General features: G+C 48.7%; 2 protein-coding genes across 3 annotated transcripts in view; both read left to right on the forward strand.

The window, feature by feature from the left end:
* KDM5B (lysine demethylase 5B) overlaps nt 1–5067 on the forward strand; it is a 63232-nt gene extending 58165 nt beyond the window's left edge. For both annotated transcript variants that reach the window (XM_063418713.1, XM_063418714.1), the window contains exons 24-27: nt 1154–1265; nt 2564–2718; nt 3344–3670; nt 4205–5067. In XM_063418713.1, coding sequence (XP_063274783.1) covers nt 1154–1265; nt 2564–2718; nt 3344–3670; nt 4205–4342 — 732 coding nt within the window. In that variant the 3' untranslated portion in view covers nt 4343–5067. The remainder of the gene's footprint in view (nt 1–1153; nt 1266–2563; nt 2719–3343; nt 3671–4204) is intronic.
* Nucleotides 5068–12710: 7643 nt separating this feature from the next.
* Nucleotides 12711–25872, forward strand: part of IPO9 (importin 9) — a 39457-nt gene continuing 26295 nt past the window's right edge. The window contains exons 1-6 of the mRNA XM_063418185.1: nt 12711–12909; nt 22999–23060; nt 23684–23770; nt 24715–24916; nt 25348–25436; nt 25727–25813. Of these exons, the coding sequence (XP_063274255.1) occupies nt 12759–12909; nt 22999–23060; nt 23684–23770; nt 24715–24916; nt 25348–25436; nt 25727–25813 (678 nt within the window). The 5' untranslated portion in view covers nt 12711–12758. The remainder of the gene's footprint in view (nt 12910–22998; nt 23061–23683; nt 23771–24714; nt 24917–25347; nt 25437–25726; nt 25814–25872) is intronic.

A 25872-nucleotide genomic window follows, 5' to 3' on the forward strand; every position in this document is an offset into this window, starting at 1 on the left:
AGAACATGAAACACCCCAAAATGGAATGTACTCTGTTGCTTTTACATTTTTAAACACCTTAGTTCTGCTAGTCTAGTCCAGTTAGGCTGCGTTTCTGTTTTTGTGTTCACTTATGTTAAAACATAAACCATGCCACACATGCCCGATGGGGTGTTGCAGCTCCTTCTCATTCACCCAGCTGTGCCAATGGCTCATGGACCAAATTTTTCTTGTAGGCAAGTCAAGATATAGAAATTAAAATATCTTTAGGTATTTATGAGAATTTTTCTAGTCATTTAGGTCTGAAAGTATCATTTTGCTAGGTCAGCTAGTGTAGCTGAAAAGATCTGGCCAAGATTTTGGAAACAGAAGTTGATGTTTCAGCCAGAATTGAAACAGTGAGTTTAGTTTTATTTGCATGATGGTGTTAGCTCAGTGTGGAACTGTGAGGTTCCTCCCACCCAGAGCAGTGTAACCATTTTTGAAGGTCTGGACCTTAAGTCAGTAAACCTTCCAAATCAGGGTGTTTCTGGCTGAGCTAGTCTGGGTCCCTGTGACTACATTTCCCAAATCAGAGGTCCCTGGGAAGCTCAGTGGAAGAGCATCTGCCCAGGGACTCTGCCTGGGGCCCTCACTGAGCCAGAGACCCCTCTGGGCCAGGCACCCAGCACACCTGGGCCCAGGTGTGAACTCAAACTTCAGTCTCCATGGATTTGAGGTGGTTTTCTGGTGAATCCAGTGTCTCACCAAGACTGTCCTGTCCTAGTTCTGTTTTCCCTGTCATCTGGACTAATTCACCACTCACTTCCCCAGAAGAAGCTCTTCAGTAACCCCTGGAGCTGGGCTGCTTTGATACTGGCCAAAGTGAGGAACGTGGGGGAGTTTGAAAAATTCCCTTGAGAGCAGCAGTGGGAATTGAGGAGAGGCATCTTCTGCAAGGGGCCCAGGCACTTGGCTTAGTGAGGCAGAGGGTGTTGTGAGATGCCCCTGGTAGTGTGCAGGGTTTGCTGTCAGCATGTCCCTGCCTGGGCAGGGCAGGGCTACAGTGTTTTGGACCAGGGCAGCGAGATACAAGACTTCAGTAGCTGTAAGAGAAACAAGTGTTGATCCTATCACAGTTATTCTGCATTTCAAACTCCACATTTAGTGAAACCATCTGCATTTTGTTTTCTAGGTGTCCCAGACAATTGGAGCAATGTCATTCTCCATGCCTCATGACTGGGATAACAGAACCGTGTATTTGCATTCTCCATTCTCTACAGGACAGCACTGCATCCCACTTCATGGTTTGTAATCTTCACATGGTTTGGGAGGTTTCCCCCTGCCCATTCCTTTTTTCTCCCGTGTTTGATGGGGCAGGGAGGGTGTCCTGGTCACCAGGAGCTGCCTGAGCAGGCCTGTGACTGCATGGCACTGGTGGTTGTTTTCTCCATCTCCAATTTTGGAGCTCAGTGTCCAGCTTTGGCAGAGGGGTGCACTGCTCAAGGACAGAAATTTCCCATGTGTAATGAACAGATGTGGCACATTGGGATAAGGAGTCAGGAGAGCTGGCATCCTCCCACAAGAACAACACCCCCAGGGTGTGCCCCAGCCAAGCTGCAGAAGGGGGAAGGAAAGGGGAGGGCCCACTGGAAGTGTAGGAGGTGGATGGGAGCAGCAGGGATGTGGTGCTGGAAGCTGTGGGATACCAAATGCACAGGACACGGCTCCATGTGAGCTTTGCTGCAGCACAACTGTCCAGCTGGCAGAGACTGGGGCTGCCCTGCTGGGGTCACTCAGCACAGGCTCTGGACCATCCTCACCTCAGGCTTGGTGGGCTGGGCTGTGAATTGCATCATTTTATGACTGTGATAGAAGTTATTTATCATTTTTCTTTCCACATGCATAATGCTCCAGGGACACGAGTCTAGACTTACCTTCATGTCTGTGCAGCTCAGTCCATACCAGTGTTAGAAAAGCCATTTCTGTGGAATGTTACCATTCACATCAAACAAAGCAGTTCTTTGTGTCACCAGGTTTATTTTTCATATTTGAGTTGCAGTGTATTAATAAGCTGTTATTTATACAGAGATTTTGGCCTCCCCAGCCAGGACTGTTTCAGAACCCTGCATGAGTTTTGGAGCTTTGGAGCCAGTGGCAGCAGTGGGTAGTGACCGTAGAGTAGGACCTTGTCACCAGGCTCATCCTCTCAGCCTGCCTTCCTCTGTTCTCACGGCTCCCTCTCTCAGTTTGTTCATTTTACCCACTCATTAGGTAGTGAGGGGATTGTCACACTCCTGTAACTCCCGAAGCAGGAGAATTTGCCAAGAATGATGACAGTGCCTTATCCTTGAACCAGCAAGGAATGGGAGCGTGGCAGGGTGCTGAGCCACAGTGCAGGAACTTCTGTGCAAGCCTTTATCTTTCCTTTTAACCCTGCTGTTAGAAATGAGCAGTCAAGAGGGAGCACATAAGAACTAACTCATACAGTTGCAGATTTAAAGTCTTTCATCATTTTTTGTTGTGCTACCAGAGTTTTTTTCATTATCTGTGCAGTTCTTGTCACTGAAGAATTCCTGCTGTGTCTCCTTGTCTTTCACACTAGTCATTAGTACTGAGCTGGATGAGCTGATGATGGAAGCCCAGCTGCTGCAGGTTTCTTTGCCTGAGATCCAGGAGCTGTACCAGGCCCTGTTCACGAAGCAGAGCCCTGCCCTGCAGCCGGAGCAGAGATCACCCAGCACAGCCACAAGTGAGAAGGCAAGTGTCCAACACAGCACTGACCTGGAGCACCCTGGGGAGGGGCTCTGCCTCAGCCCTTGGGCGTCACAGCTGCACTTCCATGAAAATGCATTTTCCTTGTGCAAAAGGAGTCAAGAAGTCGATAAGAAATTAGTTACAAAATATTGAACACAATTTGTGGCCTAATACTTTTTTGAAATTTAGATATGTGTTTATGGTCAGTCTGTGTATTTTAAGTACATCTGTCCTGATTTCATAGAATTGCAGAATCCCAGACTGGTTTGGGTTGGAAGGGACCTTAAAGCTCATTTTGTTCCACCCCTTGCCATGGGCTGGGACACCTTCCCCTAGACCAGATTGTTTCCAAGTCCCATCCTGGCCTTGAACACTTGATTCTTGTCCTATATCAAGGCTTTCCAAGGGAGCTGCTGTGGGCTCAGAGGCAGGAAATGAGGATGGTTTTCTGAGTTCTGTCCCTGGGGCCTGAACCTGCCCTTGGTTCCGCTTACACACGCTGCTGAAAATGCAGCACTGTCAAACACTGCACTTGTACTTAAACCTATTCCTCAAATCATGGTATGGATAACAGGATAATGGGTGTTAGCTGCATACTTCCAACCTTGCCAAAATGTCTTTCCCATAGAATGAGTGTTGCCGAGGGAAAAAGGATGGGATTAGTTACATGGAGAGAAAACTGAAGCGGCGTTTTGAGAGAGAGAACTTCTGTGGTGAGAAGAGAGCGAGAGTAAAAAAAATGAGAACACCCAAAAAGAAGAAACTGAAACTGAATCACTCGAAGGATCTGTGCAGTAACAAACTGGAGAGAGAGCGGGAGCGGCTCCTGGAGCTGCAGCGTTCCAGCGACAGCCACTTGCTGCCCTCAGACACGTCGTTCTCAGAGCAGGAGGACTCTGAGGATGAGGATGCCATCTGCCCAGCCGTGAACTGCCTCCAGCCCGAGGGGGATGAGGTCAGGAGGGGCAGACCACCGTGGCGTTTGAGGGCTGGGATCTGGTTCAGGGAGCTGCCCTGGGACTGTTTGACTGCACAAGAGCTGTTCATGAGGAGAGTGGGAGGCTCTGCCTAACCCAGGGTTGGCTAACCCAGGACTGACCCCACCTGCCCTGGGGCAGCTGTGTGGCATCAGAACACCTGCACACCGTGGGAGGGGCAGGTGGTGCTGTGCAGACACTGTGCCCATGGCTGCTCTTGGGATACAGGTGTGGATGGGCTCTGTGGGTAGGGGCAGTGCCCAGGGCTCTGCTCAGGCCCGTCCATGCTGGAAATGGAGAAGCGAGAGTTTGAGTCTCTGATGGGTGGGAAAGCAGTGGGGAGCTAAGGGAGGGTCTGCCCTGCCCACAGCCCCGGAGAGCAGGGAGTACAGTGAACATCCAGCAGCAGCCAGCTGTGGAGCAGGACATTTCTCATGTAAATAGACCAGGAGCCCCAGGATGACCCACAAGTGCGGGGCACTGCTCTGACCCCTGTGTCTGCTCCTCACCAGGTCGACTGGGTCCAGTGTGACGGCAGCTGCAACCAGTGGTTCCACCAGGTGTGTGTGGGCATCTCCCCGGAGATGGCAGAGAAGGAGGATTACATCTGCGCCAGCTGCGCCGGCAAGGACGCCCAGTACCGAAAGTGAAACCCCAGAAACCCTCCAGGACTCGAGTAAAGAAGGTTCCCAGTTTTCCAGTTAAGCCACAGGGGCTGGTTTAAGAACCAGATTGCAAATGGTGCTACTTCTATCCTTATGGGATCATTTTCCAGAACTCAAAACAATTTTTGACACTTTTGTATTTTCCCTTGATCTGTTTGTGGTTGTTGAGGTTTGAGATGCTGACTGTTTGCAGGGGTTTCCACCGATTGGGAAGAGATTTGACACATGCACCTTTATTGTACAGCATTCAGTTACCTCTGGGATTTACCGGCGTATTTAATTCAGCTTGGTTTGGGTGCAAAAACAAACAAAAAAACCCCTGCACCATGAATTTTCCAATAATCCTCTTTTGAGGAAATCCCTGTTTACTCTGTTAACTCTTTGGAGACTTTAGTTTTTTTCCACTTTGTTTTTCGTAGACTAGGTTTATTTATCTGAGCAATAACTTCTATGTCTGGTTTCAGTGACTGGAATGACAGCTGAACAGCGTGTTGCTTCTAGCATTGGTTGATGTACAGACAGCAAATGTTAGATCCTAGTGTCACTGAGGGCCTGGTGATGTAGAAGACAGGAAAAAAAAATCTGTAAAGTAATTGCCACAGCTGTATTTTGGCTTTCTCCTTTTTTGGGTAGCTTGTATCAAATGTTGCAGTTTATATTGTGGAATAAACCCCTGGTTATGTTATAAAATTAAATGTTGTTGTTTTTTAGAGAGTTTGAAATGCAGTTTTATTTCCCTCTGAATCCACGCTGCATCACTGGGTTCTCATAGTCAAGAAATAATCACCTTCCAAAGAAACAACGCAGAAGATGTGGTGGTTCTTGTCTGTTCAGGTTTGGAAGGAGGAGGGAAGTCAAAATGATATACCAGAAAGAAAAAAAAAGCTCTTCCAAGATTTTTGCAAAGCTTTTCCAAAGGTGAAATTTTTGCAGGTCAAGTGCATGAAGAATTGAAGGTACAGTTTGGGATTTGGCGGGGGCAGGAATGGGAGGTTCACACAGGAGGCAAAGGTGTGGGGCAGCTTCTCCTGCCAGCCCTGCCCAGCTGCAACAAAGGAGAGACCTTCCCTCACTGCCCGGGCTGGTGGCCACAGGGACCTTCTGTGTGGCCCACAGGGAGCTGGCTCTGCACAGCCTAGGCTGGTGGCCACAGCAAGCTCTGCTCTGCCTCTGGGTGGACTCCCTTCAACTGCTTCCTCCTGCACTTAGCCCAGAAGCCTGAGGAATAAGGAGATTTCTGGTTCTCCCAAAGGCTTTTCAGGGCCTGTAGCTGGGCACTGCAGGTGTGGCACCATGGAGCTGCCACAGGAGACTGGAGCTCTGAGCAGCACAGCTTGAGTTCAGGCCCACAGGGCACTTCCCGTGGGGCTGCACCCAAGTGTCCATGGAGAGCAGTCACTGTGCAGCTGCAGAACACAGCTGGAAATGGCCGGGTGGCAGGGATGTGCCTCCAAGGCCTGCCAGAGGTGCAACTGCTGGAGCCCAGGGAGACGGGAGGGCTGGAGATCTTCGTCCCAGGGAGAGCACTCTCCATGACAGTTCCTCCTCACCAGAACCATGGTGGGCGTGGTGTTCACTCATTGCCAGAAAGAATTTGCTGGTAAGGTTTTTCCCCGCTGGTTTCACCCTTTTTCCTGTGGGCAGAAATGCACAGAGTCACCGGGGTAGGGCAGAGCCTTGGAGCATCTGTGGCTGATGGTGACATGGACGGTCTGTGGGTGGGATCAGAACTGTGCAGGAATTTGGTCCCACATGGGTTTGGTTAGGGTTTTTTTTTAACTTTAATTTTTGACTGTTAATTTTCAGCGTGGCCCAAATGATCTGGAAATGCTGGGGTGGGGGAGAGCCTTGAGCCTGTGTCCATGAGTTGTGCCTATGTTTCCATGGTACAACTGGTCCTTTTTATTTAAGTACCAAAAGGATGCTTTGATAAACTGGATTTTTTTTCCTCTTTTTGCTTGGAAGAATCTCAGGGCAATGCTGAGGTAACAGTCTGAGCTGGGGAAAAACACTGCCATGTAATAACTTCTTTTCAGAGGGCACAGATGGACAAACTGGAGGTGGAAATGGAGTTGGCACAGTGTCTGATGCAGCTGAATCATTGTGGATGTTTCTCTGAGTCTCCTTTATTTTTTTTCCATTGAAGAAATGGCTGTTTATCAAAAAGTGCCAGAGGAAATGGGATACACTTAAGTTCAGCATGGTGATTCCAAACAGGACCAACCATTGTCAGTTTGGGGACTCAAGGGGTCAGAGGAGACTTCTGGCATCCCAACAGCAGCATTTTTGACAACAGCAGGATTATTGACTGCAGTAGAGTTGGAGTGCAGCTTTTTGGAAGTGACCACATTGTTTGAAATTTTTCAAGGAATGGAGCCCCCAGTCCAGGGGTGAGCCGTGCCTGCAGCCCAGGACTGCTGAAGGTTGGTGTCTTGTTTCCTGCTGGAGCTGTGAGCCCTGGACAGTGGCTGGAGGCTGGAAGAGGTGACAGTGCCTGCCATGCCACAGACCCTGCCCTTGGGTTTCATCCCCCTGTGGATGCCCAGACTTGATGAAATCAGGGTTTGACTTCTGTTAAACAAAACAAGAGAGAGATTCTCTCACTTTTGGGCGGGCTCTGCTGTAGCGCCCTTTGCACATTCCTCATCCTCAGGGAGGGTGATGAGGGCAGAACCTGCTCAGAGTCTGGGTGCATGAGCTGCCCTTTTCACCCCTCCTTTTGTGCACCCCACATTTCCAAAGGCTAAGCCAGAACAGGGAAAAAGGTCTCTCTCGCCTCATTCTGCTTTTTAAAATTTTATTTATTTTCATAATGTAGCAACCAAGTACATCAACCCCTCTCTGGATTGCTCAGATCCTAATTCTTTCTTTAATAAGAATAGTTTATGGCCTCTACATTAGCTTAATCATAAAACAGGACAGAAATGAAATTAAGTAACCCTAGCTGTGGATTTGAGGCTGAAAACTCTGGTTTAAAGCCTGTCTGTACCATGTGCCAAGACCTTGAGACTGTACCTGTTGTGCCACCTTTAGTCCATGGGATGTAGCCTGTGTTGTTGGGAGCACCATGACAGCCCAGTGTGGTCACACAGCACCAATAACTCACCCCAGGAAGAGGCAGGGCTTTGATTTCACCTATTTAGGTGCTGCAAAGAGGCTCCCAGGGGCACAGCCCCTCTGCTCTGGAGCCAGGCTGGGAGGGCTGGGGGTGTTCAGCCTGGGGAAAAGAAGGCTCTGGGGAGATCTTAGAGCCTCTCAAGTGCCTGAAGTGGCTCCAGGAGAGCTGGAGAGGGACTTGGGACAAGGACCTGGAGGGACAGGACAAGAGGGGAATGGCTTCCTACTGCCAGAGGGCAGAATTAGATGGGATATTGGGAAGAGATTCTTTGCTGTGAGAGTGGTGGGGCCCTGGCACAGGGTGCCCAGAGCAGCTGTGGCTGCCCCTGGATCCCTGGAAGTGTCCAAGGCCAGGCTGGACACTGGGGTTTGGAGCACCCTGAGACAATGGAAGATGTCCCTGCAGAGGGACACCATGGCAGAGGGTGGAACTGGATGGGCTTTAAGGCCCCTTCTAACCCAAGCCAGCCTGGGATTCTGTGATTCTGTGAGCTTATCCTTTGGATACAGAACATGGAATTCACTCAAAGATTCTCCATCATCCAGAATTTATAGAAGATAAAACCAACGTTGGAGAGCATTTGCTGCGTGTTTGGGCTGCTCCAGGGTCAGTGCAGCTCAGGGAATTGGGGCTTCCAGCAGGGGTTCAGCTGCCAGGACCCTGCCAGGGCACGCAGAACACCAACAAACAGGAGTGATGAATGTTTTGGCTGCAGAAGATACATCTGTAGGACACAACTGCACATGTCACACAGGATTCAGGAAGGACCTGTCTCCAGAATCACACACAACATCAGGAGCTGAGACGGCTCTTCTGTGAATCCAGAAATGAGTGTGCTGCTCTGAGAAAGTGGCTGAAGTACAGCCCTGACAAACAGCATTATCCTTCATTCAGGAGGGAACAAGTCTCATACTGAGAGCTCTCTTTGAGGATGTGAACACCTCAGTGTGTGAAGGAACAGCTCCTCACTGGGAGCAGCATCAGTGGAGATAAAAGTCTGTCTGCAAGAGGAGATAAAGCAGCCACTGGAGAAGAATGCAACTGCAGGTTCATCACTCAGCTGCTTTGAGAGACAGACAAGACTGGGATCAGGGAGTTCCTGCAAAAAGGCCTTGGGTAGAAAGAACAAATATTTTATGACAAAAAGAAAAGCCAATGTGATCATGTGATAAACTGCCAGGTCCAAAATTCTGCTTGCTTAGAGGAAGGCTTGCTGCAAGGTGGTTGGGAAGAAATAATGATGTACCCTAAATTCAAAGGTGCAGCTTCATAAAGGCTCCTTGTGCACCTCAGTTTTTCAAGTTCTGAGAAACTGCTTACAGTAGTGTTTTAAGGGAATTTAGCTGCTTGTTTAATCATAATACTGGGCCAGATTTTCTATAAATATATATATAAATATATATTCATGTGTGTGTGCTTGTCCCTTGAAATCTGTGAGAGCTGGGCTTCTAAACATGAGTAAGTTAAACCAGCAGCCCCCTGTCTAAAGCACATGGAATCCACTTGAAGAGTCTCTCCACTGTCCAGGCATTATTGAAGATAAAACCAGTATTGGAGAGTGTGGGTCAAGTCTTTGGGCTGCTTTGGTGTCTGTTGGGATTTTGGCTTTTCACATTTTTGTTACTATCTGGAGTTAAATTTTAACCTATCAGGGAACAGAACGGGTTAGCACCTTCTAACTCAGGCTGATTCTTTGCCTGCTCCATGTGCTGCCCTGATATTTCTTAGGGGGTTTTTTGCTGGTTCCGGTAGTCCCACGCCACTCTCCTGTGGAGTCCTCCTTGGCATGGGTCTGCGGGGGGAGTTCAGAGCTGGGCTTTGAGCTAAAACAGCAAAGGGAGAAACGGGGAGTTCATCATAAAATACCTTTGCATACCAGGAATGTCTTTTTGTGGTGAGAGAACTCTCCTCCCTAAAGAAGGTCAGAAGAAGGGATTGGGCTTAGAGGCAGAAGTGTTTGACCAGCAAACTCTGTGTGCTGACTATGAATGAGGGATCCCTGCAGAAACCTGTGAAGAGCCTTTTGTCAATGCCCAAACAGGTGGGAATTCAAACCTGGAAAAGCCTGGAAGAGTCAAATAAATGGAGTTTCTACAAATACAGAAGGATGAGTTGGCACATTCAGTTATGCACATTCGGTTGTGCATCACTTCAGCTAAAAGGAGGATGGGTTAGACTGGCATTGCTCTGGGATACCCCTCCTCTCCCTAAACCATATCCTCTTTTTTTGCAATGTGTTTGTAATGCAGAGGAAAGAGTTGCCATTGTGATCATTTTTGTCCCTTCCTAACAGATACTTGCAGAGGTGTCTCAGATCTGATGCTGGCACTGAGAGCCAGTGATAGCCTGGTGTGATGGAGTTAGAGAATCACAGACTCAACAGGGTTGGAAAAGCCCTCCAAGACCATTGAATCCAACCCCAGCACAGCCACATTCACCATGAAACCACATCCCCAAGTGCCACATCCACACAGATTTTGGACACTTCCAGGGATGGTGACTCCACCACTGCCCTGGGCAGTCTGTGCCAGGGCCTGACCACCCTTTTGGGAAGAAATTTTCCCCTCATACCCACCCTGAACCTCCCCTGGAGCAACGTGAGGCTGCTGCTTCTTGTCCTGTCCCTTGTTTCCTGGGAGAAGAGATATGGACCTCCTGCCTCACTGTTTTTGGTGCAGCAGCAGCAGCTCTCTTATGTTTTCCACTAAGCCGAAATCCTGAGATAGTGCAGAGATGAGTGATGACCCTTGTCTTGCAGAAATTACATTTACATAAATATGTATTTATTCCTGCAGCAAAAGCAGCATTTTGGATTGGGAAGAACAAGAGAGAAAAATAAAATACTCCCCTTGCAGAGACCTCGCTGGGGCCAGCAATCACAGAGGGGTGGCACGAGCTCCCTGGCTGTGCCACTCAGGGCAGGGCCAGTCTGGGTTGAGCACCGTGGCTGAAATGTGGCCTTGTCTTGCTACAAAAATCCCAGCCTGTTGTGGTTGTGCCCTTGCCTCTGGTTGGGAGTGGCCTTTGCTGTCCATTCTGTCTGCTCTGCCAGGGAGAGCACGGCTTGTTTGGGAATGGGCAGTCCTGTTTGTCTGGAGGCAAAGACGGGGCCCACCAGCCCAACTTCTGCAGAAGGAAATCCAACTTCATGCGTGGGAAGTTTGTGTAACTGAGATGGGAATTGATTGGTTTTAGCACAGCTGCCCAGGCTGTGTCTCAAGGGAGCACAGAGGAGCTTCCTGAGGCACTCTGTGTCCTCTCTGCTGTCTTTGCTGATCTGAAGCTGCCCAGGCCTGGAGCCCAGGCAGGGAGGGTGAGGAGAGGACTCCAGTGGGGCTGGGGCTGGTGCTGGGCGGGTGGGTCCTGCCCCTGTGGGTTCTGCTGAGGGGAAGGGTTAGGGCAGCCCTTCCGCGCAGGCTTGGGTTTGTGTAGAATCTCAAGTTGCTCCTTCTGCTTTTACAGAAAATCTTCCACTCAGGTTACAAATTGTACATGGAATTGCAGAATCCCAGACTGGCTTGGGTTGGAAAGGACCTTAAATCCCATCCTGTTCCACCCTGGGCTGTGGGCAGGGACACCTTCCACTAGACCAGGTGCCTCCAAGCCCTGTCCAACCTGGCCTTGGACATTTATTATTAGACAGTACAAGAACTGTGTAAACCCCAAATGCTCCTGGTGGTGCACAGCAGTGGCTAAGTGCTCACTTGATAAACTGCAGAGCTTTCAAACAGGAGGTGGTGTGGGCCAGGAGAGCCATCCACACCATGACTGGGATGCTGATGGGCTCTCAGTGCAAAGAGCTGTTCCCCCAGGATGGGGGTGGTCCAAGTGCAAAAGTGCACATGTAGCAGCTCAGGGATTCTTGAACAGAGAGCGTGATTAAACATTGCAAGGGGCTTTCCCCACGCCTGGAGGTGTCCAAGGGATGACTGGACACAGCACTCAGTGCTCTGGGCTGGTGACAAGGATGATCTTGGAGGGCTTTTCCAATCTGAATGATTCTGTGATTCTCTGAATGTGGCTGCCACGTACCAGAGTCTGCCTGCTACTGGACTGTGTCTGTAGACAAATTGCTGTCGTACTCCTGGGGATGTAATGACCAAATCATTACTGGACACAGAAAACATCACAGTATTTTTCTCACAGTGTGTGGAAACTGCTATCCCCATCCCAAAACACAACTCCATCACCATCCCCCAGGTAAGAAGCCCACTTTCATGGGTCAATACCACTTTTTAATCCTTGTAATGCTTTGTAGAATTGCTTATACTTCCTAAATAAATAGCTGCAGAAAACACGGGCTCCTCAAGGCTCACACTGGGCGTTCATCACATCTACGTGTGGGAAAAGAGGTTGTGAGGGACTCAAGGCTTTTCCTCCCTGTGACTGGTCCCTGCAGCCCGGGGGGGCCCCTGCTCTGGGTTCCACTGGACTCTCTGGGTGCTCTGGGTGCTCCACAGGACCCTGGGCACTGCCCCAGTCCCCTGTGGCAACCCACACCCAAGGGGGAGGGAGCACCCAAGATCCCTACTTGCTCCTGGTGGAAAAGGACAAAAGTCCGAGGGTCCACCAAAAATCGGTTTTATGGGTAAATTACACGCTTGGCATGGAAATGGCTGTGTTAATCCCACATCTACTATATAAGCCCATGGCCGCGGGGCTTGGATAAAGGAGTAGGAGGAAAGGGAAGAGAGAAAGGAAGAGATGAATTAAAGAGAGGGGGAGAGAGCAATCAATCAATCAATCAATCAGCAGTCCTAGTTCCAGCACGCCGATCCTGCTGTCCCGTCCGGCCCATGCGATGCCCAGGGTCCTGCCTGGGGTTGCATTTTCTGGACAGGTGTCCCCAGGCTGACCCAGGTTTCTCGCTGTCCGTGCAGATGAGTTCTCCTGCCCAGTCCCTCCTTTCGGCCCCTCCTGGAAATGGTGGGAGGCTCTGAGGGCGCTGGTCGCGCACAGCCCGTGCCTCTGCTCGGCCTCGCTCCCGCGCTGGTGCGCGCTGGGCCGTGCCGGTCCCCAGGGCTACGACGAGGAGGTTTGTCGCAGAGGAGCGCTGCCCTGCCTCCGCAGGGTCCCGTGTGCAGCCCCTCGGTCTCCTCCCGGGGGGTGTTTGCCGTTCCCGGCCCTCCCCGAGCCGTGAGGGACGCTCGGGGGCATTCCCTGACCCGGGCCGGCCGCCGCGGTCCGCCGCGCCGCCAGGGGGCGCTGTGCGCGGGCGCCGGCCCGGCCCCGCCTCCCGGCGCGCGGTGCGTTTGGCGCGCGCGGCCCGCGGAGGGGGCGGCGATGGCGGGAGGCGGCGGCGGGCCCGGAGCGGGGCCGGTGGCGCAGGGGCTGAAGGAGGCGCTGGTGGAGACGCTGACGGGGATCCTGTGCCCGGTGCAGGCGGTGCGAGCCGCTGCTGAGGAGCAGGTGAAGGTGCTGGAGGTGACGGAGGGTGAGTGAGGGCCGCGCTGAGGGGATGGGGGGACCCCAGGCCGCCGCCGCAGCGATTCCCGGTACCGGCGCCTCATGGCTGTGCCTTGGCCTCGGCCGAAAGTCCCAGCCTCGTCGCTCGGGCGGGCGGGAGCAGGCGGCTGTGGCTGGTTTCCTGCCGGCTGTCGGTGTGTGCTCGATGTCTCTCAAGGAATCACAGAATAGCTGGGGCTGAAAGGGACCTTTGGAGATCGGTCAGGCCAAGCCCCTGCCCAGGCAGGGTCACCTGGGGCAAGTGACACAGAGACACGTCCCGGTGGGTTTGGAATGTCTTCAGAGAGGGACCGCCCTGGGGAGCTGTTCCAATGCTCTGCCTCCCTAAATATAAAGAAGTTCTTCCTCATGTTGAGGTGTAGCTTCATGTGGTTTAGTTTATGGCCATTGCTCCTTGTCCTGTCGCTGGACACTACTGAAAACAGTGTGGCACCAGCCTCTTGGCACCCGCCGTGGAGGTACTTATATGCATTGCTGAGATTTCCCTCTCAGTCTCCTCTAGACTAAAACAAGCCCAGCTCCCACAGTCTCTGCTCACCAGAAAGATGCTCCAGACCCCTCATCATCTTTGTGGCCTCACTGGAGCCGCTCCAGTAGCTCCTTGTCATTCTCGGAGCAGCCCCGCAGGGCTCGGTGCCCGATGGGACGGGCCGGCCCCCGCCGGCAGCGGGGTCACGGCGGGGCGTGTGCGGGGCACTGCTTCGGTCAGGGGGCAGGAGGGCTCTGGTGGTGTGTGAGATCTGGGCACCAAGGAGCTCTCTGAGCTCGCCAGGATAGGACATGCAGGGGCCGGGGTGGTGAAGCAGCAGGGCTGTTGCTCTGGGTACCTTGCTCCACCTCAGCTGGAGTCCCCAGGGTTGGTCACATGAGGGTCATGGAGAGCCCTTCCATCTGTAGACCCTGCCCTGCTCCCACAGGGATCCTCTTCACCTCCAGATGTGTGTTCTGGTGTGTGCCCATGTCCTGCAGGTTGTCATCTGTTCATGGTGTGTTTGAGGTTGAGGGTGGTCAGGATGTAGCTGTGCCCTCCCTCATCCAGTGTGAAACTCCAGTGACAGAGCTCCACTGTCTGTTATGGAAAGCTGAGGACAAGCAGGACAGTGGAGCTGGTTGGGAACTGGTTTATTGCTTTGGAAAGCGAGATTTTAAATGAGCAAACACCCCAAATTCAAGCACTGTCTCTAATCATTCCATTGCGCCTTTGGCCTTTTTCTGGTAGCACTATAGGTTAGTTCATGCTCTGGGTGTTTTTTCTGTGTGGAAGATACATTTAAAAACCTATTAATGCTAACATTTTATTTTGCTTCAGCCCAAATGACTGGAGTTTGTAGAAACCACGGGAAGATGTGCAGATGATCTACTGTGATGGGAGCTGGAGAGTGCAGCACTGCAACCCCAGGCCTGAAGCTTTGTCTGTGGCCTGGCAGCTTGATGGGCTGGTTGGTTGTGGACCCTCCTGGAAATCCTGCCTTACCTTTAGTCTGATTGCACTACTCTGAAGGTGTTTTGTGAAGTGTTTTGTGAACTCTTCGTGCTCCTGAACTTCAGCTCAGAAGTGTTACCAGAGGCAGTTTGTGGTAGAAAGAGGGAAGGTGTAAGGGTGAGACAGAGTCAAGAGTGGTGTTGTGATTTTGCTGCCCTGGGAGTGAAGGCAGGCAGATTGTTTGATAAAACATTTGTTGTTGTGCATTCCCTTAACGTGCTTGTACCACACTCAGCTTAGCTCTTCCTGGCATTACCAGGAATTCTGTGTGTTGCCCCCACTCTTGGAGTTGCATTGAGTGGTTTGATGACATTGCAGCAGCAGAAGTCTGGAAATGCTGGGAGGTTCATTGGCCATAGAGCCTTGGCCTTCACAGCTGCTACTTCAGTGGCAGCTTCTCCTGAAAGAGCCTGAACTTTCCCGCCTGAACCACGCTGTTTGGGTGACAGATTTCCAGAGAAGAGTGTTCTCTGAGGGTTCTAGGCAGTGGGTGTCTCTGAGGTGCCTTTGAGATCCCAGGATTGCATTTAGTGGCTGTTAGGGAGTGGAGTCATCTACCCTTCTATTTTGTCATGATTTTACAAATCTGCTGAAGTCCCTGATACTTCTCTGCAGTTGTAGGGCCAGAACTCCGGGGTCTGGGGCAGGATCTGTCCCTGGGACCTGGAGGAGGCTGGGGAGCACCTGCACAAGCAGTTTGCAGGTGACTCCGAACTGGAGGGGAGGCAGTTGGTGTCCTGAGGGCAGAGCTGCTGTCCAGAGAGCCCTGCAAGAACAGAGCCAGAGGAATTCAGCATGGACAGACTGCACGTTCTGCTCCTGGGACATCCCACTGCCTGGCTGGGGAGCAGCCTAGGGACAAAGGGCCAGGAAATTCCAGTGGCTGGTGAGCTGGACAGGGCAGGGCCAGCAGTGTGCCCTGGAGGCCACCGGCATGCTGGGCAGTCTGAGCAGGTCAGAGGTAGCGATCAGCCCTCTCTAGTCAGTGCTGGTAGACCACACCTGGAATACCTGGCGCTTCTGCTCCCACCCCTGTGATGAGACACAGCAGTAGCAGCAAAGGAGAGTGAGTTCAGCAAAGGGTCAGGGGTTGGGTGGGGGAATTGCAGCACTCACCACATGAGGTGATGCTGGGGTTGGGGGGTTTTCCACTGCAGAAGCAACAGAGTTTTGGGGGTGGGTCTGACAGTAGCTTCTGGTAATTATGAGGAGATTGTTGGGACACGGAGAGGTGGGAGAGGATGAGGGGTAAATGGACACAAGCTCGAAACAAGAGGTTACAAGGATATAAGGAGTTTTTAAACAGATTGTCTGTAAAAGCTGTATTATTTCAATCCTTGAGTTTCTCCAAGACCTGCCTAGAAAGTCTGAGCACCCTGGTCTAGTGCTGCAGATTCTGCTTTGATCATAGGGGAAACCTCCCGAGGTCTCCTTCAGGGAATTATTTTGCACCCCTTTGATTCTTCTAAGTCAAGCAGCATGGGAAGAATAAGCTATATTCTCCTTTCTGTGCTCTTTGATATGGAGAAGCTTGCAAAAACCAAGAGGAGGAGCTGCAGGAATCTGGTGCGTGCCAGCACCATATTATTGAGGCAGAGAAATGTAGATCATGTGTGTCACAAATACTTTAAAAGAGCAAAAAATGTATCATTAAGCAACATGAAGAGGATGCTGACGTAGAAGTGAAAGAGTAGAAAAGAGCACAAATGTTGGCACTTTTAATGCAAAACAAAAGAAGGGCAAAAAGAGATTGAGGAAAAGCTAGTTAAAGTCATAAAAACTTAAAATGCTTTCAAATGTTGCAGAAGCTTTGAACACCTCTGCACCTTTCAGAGGCGTTCAAAGCCAGTGTCTGACTTGGCAAGGTGCATTCAGTACAGAAGGACTGCAGAAGAGCCAAATTCCTTGTGCTGCTGTTGGCTTGACTTGCAACATTGAGGAGCCTCTGCAAGACACTGGGGAGTCCGTGTCAGATTGAAGCCTGAGCAAAAGCAGTTCCACTTTGCCATAAAGCAGGAAGTGCTAAAGAATGGATCTTCTAGAGTTCAGAGGGACTCAAACATTCAGTTTTCATTACTGTGCAAAAGTTGGGCTGTAAAACTCACCACTTAGGGGCCAGCCAAGTATTAAGCTGGTAAACATGGGATAGCCTTTAGTGAGGGCTCCAAGGTGAGGAGCAGCAGGGGCTGGTGCAGGGGAGTGGGTGTGGGTTTTGCAGTGCCTGTTATGGTTAAAATTCAGCAGCTGGGATGAGAAGAGAAAGCCACATGAAGTTGTTGTGGCAGAAGAATTGTTTGTAGCAGTGCTGGGACTCCCAAAAAGCTCTTAGGAAGTTCACTTGCTGAAACCTTTTGCAGAAACTGAGCTGCTGAGCACAACTCTTGACTGGCAGGGTCAGGAGTCCCAGGTGAAGCTGAGCTACTCAGCACATCTGTAAATGATGTGGAACGGAGTGAATAGTGGTGGGACAAAGTTGCTGATAGTGCTGCTCAGTCTGGCCAGAGTGGGAATCAGTGGCACAAATCACAAGATGATTTCACAAGGTGTGCTGCTAGTCAGTGTTGGTCAGCAGAGTAGTGTTGGGGGAGGGGGAGGGGGAGGCATTCCAGATAATGCCCTAAAAACTTATGGGTGGTCCTAACTATTGTTCTTGGGAGAAGAAATCCCATTGTCAGTGTGGAGAGTTCCCTGAGAATAACCAATCACTGCTCTGTCATGCTCCAAAAAGCCAAATGGACCGTTAAGGAGCGAATAGAGAACAAAGCCCACATAAATTCCTCATGCTTCCACAGCCAGTTCTGCGTGCATTACTGGCCTGCTGCTCTGGCAGGGATCAAGCAGGGCAGCAAAAAGGCAGCACAGACACTCGCAGAGGTGTGCAAAAACTGCTTTTTTTCAAAGAAACTAGTCCATTGGCTTTTCTGCCTGGGAAAAGGTTGGCAGAGATGGAGGCCCTGAAATAATAAGCCACAGAGAAGGTGAGTGAGGAGGGATTGTTTGTGACTTCAGATAAAACTGAGACCATAGGATCATGAAATATCCTGGGCTGTCAGGGGAAATGAATCTGAAACAGGCAGAATTAGGCTGCTGCCCCAGTGTGCAAACTGTGGAAATCATCGCTGCTGGATGTTAGAAGTAGAAATGATCTTAAAATGATTAACATTTCTGGAGGAAAAACCTCATCAAGAGCCATTGAGCACAGTGGCTGGATATAACACCCACTTCAGGAGGTCCCTAATGCCAGCATTTCCTCGGGGGTGTTGGGGCAGCATTGCTCTGCCCCCACCTCTTTCCCTAAGCTGCTCACAAATTGGGTTGTGTAATGTGGTTAAGTCAATGCAGCTGCTGGCTATGCTGTGTGTGCTGCCCTCTCTTCCAGGCAGGTTTTAACGAGGTCAGGATGGTTCAGGTGTTTAGAGGATGCAGTTGAGCTCCCTGAAGCAGGCTGACGTTGGATTGGGCTGATGCTTTTACAAGGAGATGAGCAGCAGTGCACAGTCAAAGCCTCTGGAACAGGCTGAACTGTTCAAGAGGAGTCTCCTGTCTGACTCCACACTCGTGCTCTGGAGGAGTATGGAATGTCTCCTCTGGATTAAGGACATGGTGGCAGTTTCTTCCCACCGTGTCACCCTTCGGCAACTGCCAGACACGTCCTCAGCAGCTCAGTCTCTCACCTGCTTCTGCATCTTCTGTCTGCTGAGGAAATAGGCACCACTTGGCAGCTTGGGGGTGGGAGATGCATTACTGTCTGTCTCTGCAAAGAGGAGAGTTCACCTGGTGACCCTCGTTGTCTCTAGATTTTAGTGGAACATAAATGTAAGCAATGCCTAAGACTGCCGGGGGAAGGCAGAGAAATGAGAGCTGTAGCTGTGGGGTGGTGCTGCTGTGAGTGTGTCTAACTTGTTTTGACTGTGGTATCAGTGTGTTGCTGGTGAAGTGGAGCTTCTGTCCCCTTTGTCTGGTCCATCCAGGTAGCACCATGCACCACCCCAATGGTGTGCACTGCTGCCAGTGTCATATGACCTGAGCATAATTACCCAATATGGAAAAATGATCTCTTCCTCTAGGTCTTACTGTATTGGAGAACATGTGTGGAGCCCAAGTCATCTCCAAAATGCCAGAGCAGGGCAGTGGCACTCTGAGGGGAGTCCATGTCCGGCAGGAGGGCTCAGACTGCTGAGAATCACTGACTGTTCTGAATTGGAATGGATCCACAAGGATCACCCAGTCCAACTCTGTTGAATGGCTTCCACCATATGGAGAGGAGCAGTGTCTGCCACACAGTCCTCTCTACATTATGTGGATAGGGAGGTTTACTGGCAGCTTCTCAGACAGTTGGAAAACACTGCTCCCTGCTTGCCAGGTTAGATACCAGGTTTGATGTTAAATGGTGACAGTATTTAGTTTCTGAGCTGTCGGCTCTTGTGCTCTGGAAATGTGACGGTGAGAGATGAATGGCTTCAGGCTGGAGAATTGCCTTTCTCTTGTCTGTCTGCCTTATGTGTTTTTTTGTGTCCTTTTTGCAGGTAGAAAGGCATCATAAGGCCATCTTCAGCATGGTTTGTGTTGTGACACCTCATGTGTGAAAAGATGCCTTCAGTTCAGTCCTTTGCAAAGTTGTTTGTTGCCAGAAGCTGAGATGTGCAGGTGTCTGTTAGGATGGTGCTGACCCTGGCAGAGTCTGGGCACATTGACCCTCTTTTCCATCTTGTTTGAGACTAGTCCTGTCTAGGAGACAACCAGTGCTTTGATTTGAATGTGATTTCAGAGTGGGAGATGGGCTTTATGGGTCTCGTAAATGTTCTCTCACTGTCTCCTCTTCCAGAGCAAGTGGCTCAGCACGATGCTTTAAAACTCACTGATTCTCTGATGGTATTTTCATGATACAGTTTGCTGTCCATTTGTACCAGAACACCTACAGCTACCATAATGGCACAAAACGTATTGCATCGCTTGTGCTTCCCTGGTTCAGCATGTTTTTGCTTATGGTCAGCTCCTTCCCAACAGAGCTGCTTTAATGTGGCTTCAGGAGGGATTTCAGTGTTGCATGAGGTGCTCTGTGAATACACGATTTTATGCCATAAACCCAAGCATCGTTTGGAAGGAGAGATTCTGGGGAATATAAAGACATGACCATAACATGTGGCTGTGTGGTGCTCTCTTGGCTGTAACTTGACTTGTAGTATAGTGAGTGATGGGCAGAAATGAGTGAAAGTCCTGTGGGTGAATTGATCTGAATTCTTAACAGGAGTTAACTTTAACATTGAATTGATATGTAACAGGGAAGTTGAAACAAGAAATGGCCACATTGCAACATATGATACTGCCTGTCCGGAAGAAAGGTTATTCACACTAGTGTTGGCTCTGTGAAATGCTGCAGTTATGTTGAGTGTAGGGAACAGTTGTGAAGAAGGGATTTCAAAGGAGATGCTTAAAACCAGCACACTTGCTGGAGAAGTGTGACCTCAATCTTTCTGTCTTTTGCTGAGTAATGAGGAAATATGAATGCAGTTTTAGAGTTGTGCTAACAAAAGCAATGCTTTTGGAGCAGTTCTTGAGCATCATGATGGAGGATGAAGAACCTCAAAGCAGCACGTGTGTAGAGTGTCAGAACTCTGGCTAAGCATTAGATTTTTGCTTGGTGTTTGCTCCTAGTCTGTCTGCAGATCCCCATGCTGTTCTGTGCTGCTCTGATCTTGTGGCTGGCTCTGCTTTGAGCAGGAGATTGGACTGGATGACCTCCCGAGGTCCCTTTCAACCCAAGTTGCTTTATGATGATGTTAGTGAAAGCCAGTCCTTTGGAAAACATCTGTGTCTGTGTGGCTGAGCACCACGATGCACAAGGGTAGGCAAGTATTGGATAAAGGGGCCTCAGCTGCTGTGGTGGTGGTGAGATCCAGCCTCTCTCTGCAGATCAAGAGTTGCTTTAGTTTGGAGTGTCAGTGGCCATGGGGCCACAGGGGTTCACCAGAGTGGCGGCAGTGGCTGCTGCAGCCCCTTCCTCCACCTCACCCTGCCTCTGTCCTCAACAGAGACAACGAAAGGGACCTTGAATAGCTCCTAAACCAGCTCTGCATGGATGTGCTGAGCTGACTTGGTCAGTGCTGACCCACTTCAGCTAGGCAGGTAGAAACTTCTGCTCATTTATTCCTTCCTGCTTGTTTACTAAGAATTTTTGGTTTTATGTGTCTTAGTTTTGCAAAAATGTTGGGGGTGAAGAGGTTACATAAGCTGGTTACATGGTAGACAGAGCTTGTTGTGAGGGAGGAGAGTTAATTAAATTGGATTTTATTAACATTGAGGTTAATGAGGAAGAGAAGCAGAGCTGGGAGAGAATGTGTTTGCTAAGTGCTCTCTATGCCAGGCCCTTCATTAAAAGCTTCTAATCTTTGAGGTTTACAGACTTTATCTTGGGGAGAAGACTTGGTATTTCTGATATCTCAAATCTACAGAATACAAGTGAAGGAATTGCCTGTCAAGGTCCATTTGAACTGCATTTACCCGTGATAAAGATAGACGTTTCCAGCCAACTGGGGAAAAACACAATAATAAACCAATCCTTTGAGAAAAGAGGAGCCAGTGAGCTGTACAAGGATCAGTGTAATAGCAGTCCCTGGGAAGATTCTTGGGGCTGCTCATTAAACAGCTTGTCAGTGTCTATAAAAATAGGATAAATAGTTGCTACACAACTAGTACTGTTTTATGTGATCTGTTCTTGATAAATCCATCTAATTTTGGTTTGACAAAAGAGCTGGCTTATTGCTTAAACAAGTGCTGGTGTGAATGATCTGAATTCAGCAGGATTCCTGATAGGAATTTGCCACAATGGTAATTGATCAATTAAGAAGATATAGTTTTGTAATATTTTTAAGCAGGACATCTGGCTGAAAACCTGGGATGGGGTGGTGGGGGGGTGTTGGTTGTCAGTGGCTTGTTGTCAGACCCAAGGGGTTTTTATGACACAACTCTTGGTCACTGCAGCAGTGAGAATGTCTGGTGTCCCAACGATGGCACTGCAGTCTGCCTGGGGAGCAGAGCTAAGGTGCTGGAAAATGGAGAAACTAAATATTGCAAATCACAGGCAGAGCACTGTATGCAGAGAGAGTACATCAAATGCATATATGTAAACAAATTAAGGATTGTGAGCTAGAATACTGAGTTGTAGCTGTGTGAAGCTGTTGCAGTTACTCTGGTTTCCTTTATACCTATTTTTACCCTTTTTAGGTTTCCATTTATACTCTTTATACCCTTCCAACTTACCCTTTAAAGATAGGGCTGAAATGCAATGCCACACTTGAACATGGAAATTGCAGATAGCACATAGAATAATGACTTCTCTTCAGTTAAGAGAAGTATTATGTTAAGTACATCTTGGAATGAGGCTCCCTGCTTTCACAGCTGGGATAAGAGGGTTATTTTCCTCTTTCTTAAATACATGATCTATGAAGGAAGGGTAAAGGAACTGGATATGTTCAGTGTGTGCTGGGGAAAGTGAGAGGCAATTATCTCCAAACCCAGAAAAGCCTCTTAGCAGTGAGGTGGGTATTAGGAGACTCAATAACCATTTGTGCAGCACTCAGATGTGCTTCTGAGGGAAGTCACAGAACTCCTGTTGAGAAGAATTTTCAGTCTGTTTTTTCCAGGGATGCTGTCACCACCTTTAGCCTGTCTGCAGGAGGCAGGGTATACTGACAGGACCCCAGGGCATAACTTCTGCTCCACAGCTTGTAAGAACCAAAATGTCACAAATGTGTTTCTTAAGCAGACTAGTGAAATTAAGTGAAGTATTTAGGACAGTTATCAGCTGCCTGGAACTTAAAATTGTAATTTTAAGCAAATTTATTGGGTTGTATGGATTTACCATACCAGAATAGCTGCTCTTCCTGGCTGTAATTTCCTGTGCTCAGCATCAACAGAATGTTACAAGCGTTTGAATTTTGCCTTTGTCTTGGAGCTTGCTTGACAAGAAGCCACAAGAAGCTCTTGCTTTTTCTGGACGGATTCTTTGCAGGAAAAGGTCCCACAAGGATTGTCCAGGCAGTGCTGGTGTCACTGTTCTGGGCAGGGTTTGCTAGGGAGGGTTGTGGTGTGTCCTGGGCAGTCGCAGGGTGAGGGCTGGGACAGCTGAAGCGATGCCTGCACATCGCTGTAGATGAACCCAGGGTGTCCAAAAAGGGACTGCTGGCTGCAGTCTGCTGCTGTCGTGCTCCATCTTGGATCTTTTCCATGCATCTCTCCCGTAGGAACTTGAGTAAAGATTTTACATCATCAATAAGATTTTTATATATGTATTATAGTTTAAATAATTTGTTACTAGCCTGCATTGCAAATTTTTTTTTTTTGCCCATGAGAGAAGAAAATAAGATGCCAAGACAATAAATGAAGTTTTTATGGAGAGCACAGGGGAGAATTAATGCTTATGATTTATTTGAGTAGCTGTGCTTTGGAATTGCCTTCTCCTTCCCGCATATGAGTCACTCAGTTGGTATGATGTCCTTCTCCAAAAATCTTGATGACTTTTGCTGTGTGGCAATAAAAGTTACAATACCAATATTTGAGGTTTTTTTCTTGCAGAATTTGGTGTTCATTTAGCAGAACTGACTGTGGATCCTCAGGGAGCTTTGGCTATCCGGCAGGTGAGTTTGTCTGGAACTGCAGAAAGAATTTTGATGGAAATTTCCTTGGTTTTTAAAATATTCTTCCATGTTTTCAGGTGAAAAATTGGAAGTAGCTTTCTGTTACTGTTTCTCCACTTCCTTTTACATTTCTCTAGAGTCTTTCTTTCAACATTATTCAGGTGTTATACTCTTACATTTTTTTTAAAAAAATTTTTGGACTTAATAAACCTGGTGCTGAGACAATACTGTACTGGAAATGGACACAGTTTAGGAGGTGGGTGGTAGACATCAGCAAGTAGAAGTGTGGCTTCTTTTTGCAGAAACCTTTTCTGTAGGTATTTTCCTCCTTGGAAAGGAAGTTTTGATTCTGTATTTCTTTAGTTACTTTAGGACCTGTGTCTGGTGCCCTTCTAGAGCTGCTGCCTGGGTCAGTGCTGTGCAGCCATTGCTGCTCAGTGGATACCCAGCAGTTCTTTTTACTGCAGTAACTTTGTGGTCCATTTTGTGGATTTTTTGCATTTTTGGCCAGTCCTGATGCCCCTGTAAAAGAAGCATGATGGGACAGGAGGCCGAGCAAATGTGTCAGGGGTGATCCTTGCACCAGGATACTTCCCTGATTTCTGACCTCTCTCCTGATACAGCTGGCATCTGTTATTCTGAAACAGTATGTGGAAACTCACTGGTGCTCTCAGTCTGAGAAGTTTAGACCTCCAGAGACCACAGAAAGGGTAAGACTTGGTTTCATGTTATCTGGTTTGAAACACTTTATCCATCAAGAATATTAATTCGGTAGGCAGTTAAAGAAGTACCAGTGCCCTTGTGTATTTGGAGGATTAATGGCTTCAGTTAAGGGCTTTTGACATTTTCCACTTCAAAAATCTGTTTTCAATTGCTTAAAACACACTGGGCTTGAGAAGCTTGGGCTGCTTCCTGTAGGGAAAGTTCAGCCACAATGCTCCTGCTACTCTCAGAATAAGACTAGAAGAAAAGCTGCTTCCCAAGTTTCACAAATACTGATTCTGGCAGTCCTTTTTTGGAGATTTGCTAAATCTTCTGTTATACATCTTGGTACTTAAAGGTTATTTTCCCATGACAAATTTTAGTTTAAAGCTGCTGAGTTTCATTAAGAATCTGTTCAGCAGGAGTATTTAACAGCTAAGATGGCCAGAGATTCCAGCCCTTTCCACTCTGACTGTTGACTGGAGCATCTTTCATATCTAGAGTGTGATTCATCCCATCCAGAGATAATTGCTTGAATTATGCCCCAGAAGTGGCTTTTATTTTTTCCTGTCCCTTCAGGGCTGGGTGACTGTTCTTGTTTACTGAAATCTTCCAAAGTAAGCAAACACAGTCCCTGACACTGGAGCTGGGATTTATCTCAGCTAACTCTGGATGTTTTCCATGTATATCTCTACATCCTGTGTAGTTGCAGCTGTGAGCTATTTACTCTTGTCTGATGCTGTGTATGAGATGATGCTATGTTAAAACACACCATGCAATTTTACCAAAAAATTTACGGGGTGTAGTGTGCAAGAGTGGTTTTATCTCCTGGATGTTCATTTTGTAAAACTAATATTGAGTCAGTATCAGGATACAGTCATAGGTCTAGATTTTTTTAAATTAGATTGTGCTCTGGCTGTGGATTTATTCTAGATGCTGTTGTTTCCTACAGGCAAAGGTTGCAATCAGGGAGCTGCTGCCCAACGGGCTGAGGGAGTCCATCAGCAAGGTGCGCTCGAGCGTCGCCTACGCCGTGTCGGCCATCGCGCACTGGGACTGGCCCGAGGCCTGGCCCGAGCTCTTCAACCTCCTCATGGAGATGCTGGTCAGCGGCGACGTCAACGCGGTGCACGGAGCCATGAGAGTGCTCACAGGTGTGTGGGTGCCACGGCTGGGCAAGGCTGCTGGAGGAAGCTGTTCAGGCTTTTCCTTGTGCCAGTCACGTTTCATCCACATTGAAGAAACTGGAATTTTCTTCCTCTCTTCCCCTGGTGCCTGTCGCTGGCTGTGGAATTGTGTGCTCAGCAGGTGTCAGGAGAGCTGGGGAAGGAGGTGCTGTGCTGCAGGTTAAAGCTCAGCAGGGACTTTGATTGTAACACGCTGTTTTCCAGACACCTGCAGTTTTTAGTGTGATATTTTTCTGCTTGCCTTTGAGGATTGCCTCAGGTAAATCAGATGACCCTAGTCTAGTGAAGTGAAAATCAACATATTTCAATACACTTAGTATTTCCCAACGGTTTTATTGTTGCCGTTTCCTACAAATTGGATTTCTTATAAGAACTTCTCATCTTTTTCCATTTTTTAGAATTTACCCGAGAAGTGACAGACATACAGATGCCACTTGTAGCTCCAGTTATTCTTCCAGAGATGTACAAAATTTTCACAATGGCAGAGGTAAGATCTTCACAGGGAGGCTGGCATCAGATGAAATTAGTGGGAATGTTTCTTGGAACGAAGAAACTCCAGATTTAATGGTTAAGTCATACTGTAGTATGGCTTAGACTTAAAGAATTTTCTTGATGATATAATAGTTGATGGCAGCTAATGTTTCAACAGAAAAGTTGAAACTGATAATAAAATAAGAGAATAAAGCTAAGCAAAAATGAAATACAATTAAAAGATAATTAAAGGAAGTATCTTGTGTAAGAAGAATGTTGTGTTCCTGATGTTTAACTTTTCTCTAGGTGTATGGGATTCGCACGAGGTCACGTGCAGTGGAGATATTTACCACGTGTGCCCACATGATCTGTAACATGGAGGAGCTGGAAAAGGCAAGAATTTAACTTGACATACAAGATACTTTGAATGCACACAGAGTGAGGTTCTAAAT

Source organism: Prinia subflava, chromosome 23 (genome assembly GCF_021018805.1).
Source record: "Prinia subflava isolate CZ2003 ecotype Zambia chromosome 23, Cam_Psub_1.2, whole genome shotgun sequence".
NCBI classification, from domain to species: domain Eukaryota; kingdom Metazoa; phylum Chordata; class Aves; order Passeriformes; family Cisticolidae; genus Prinia; species Prinia subflava.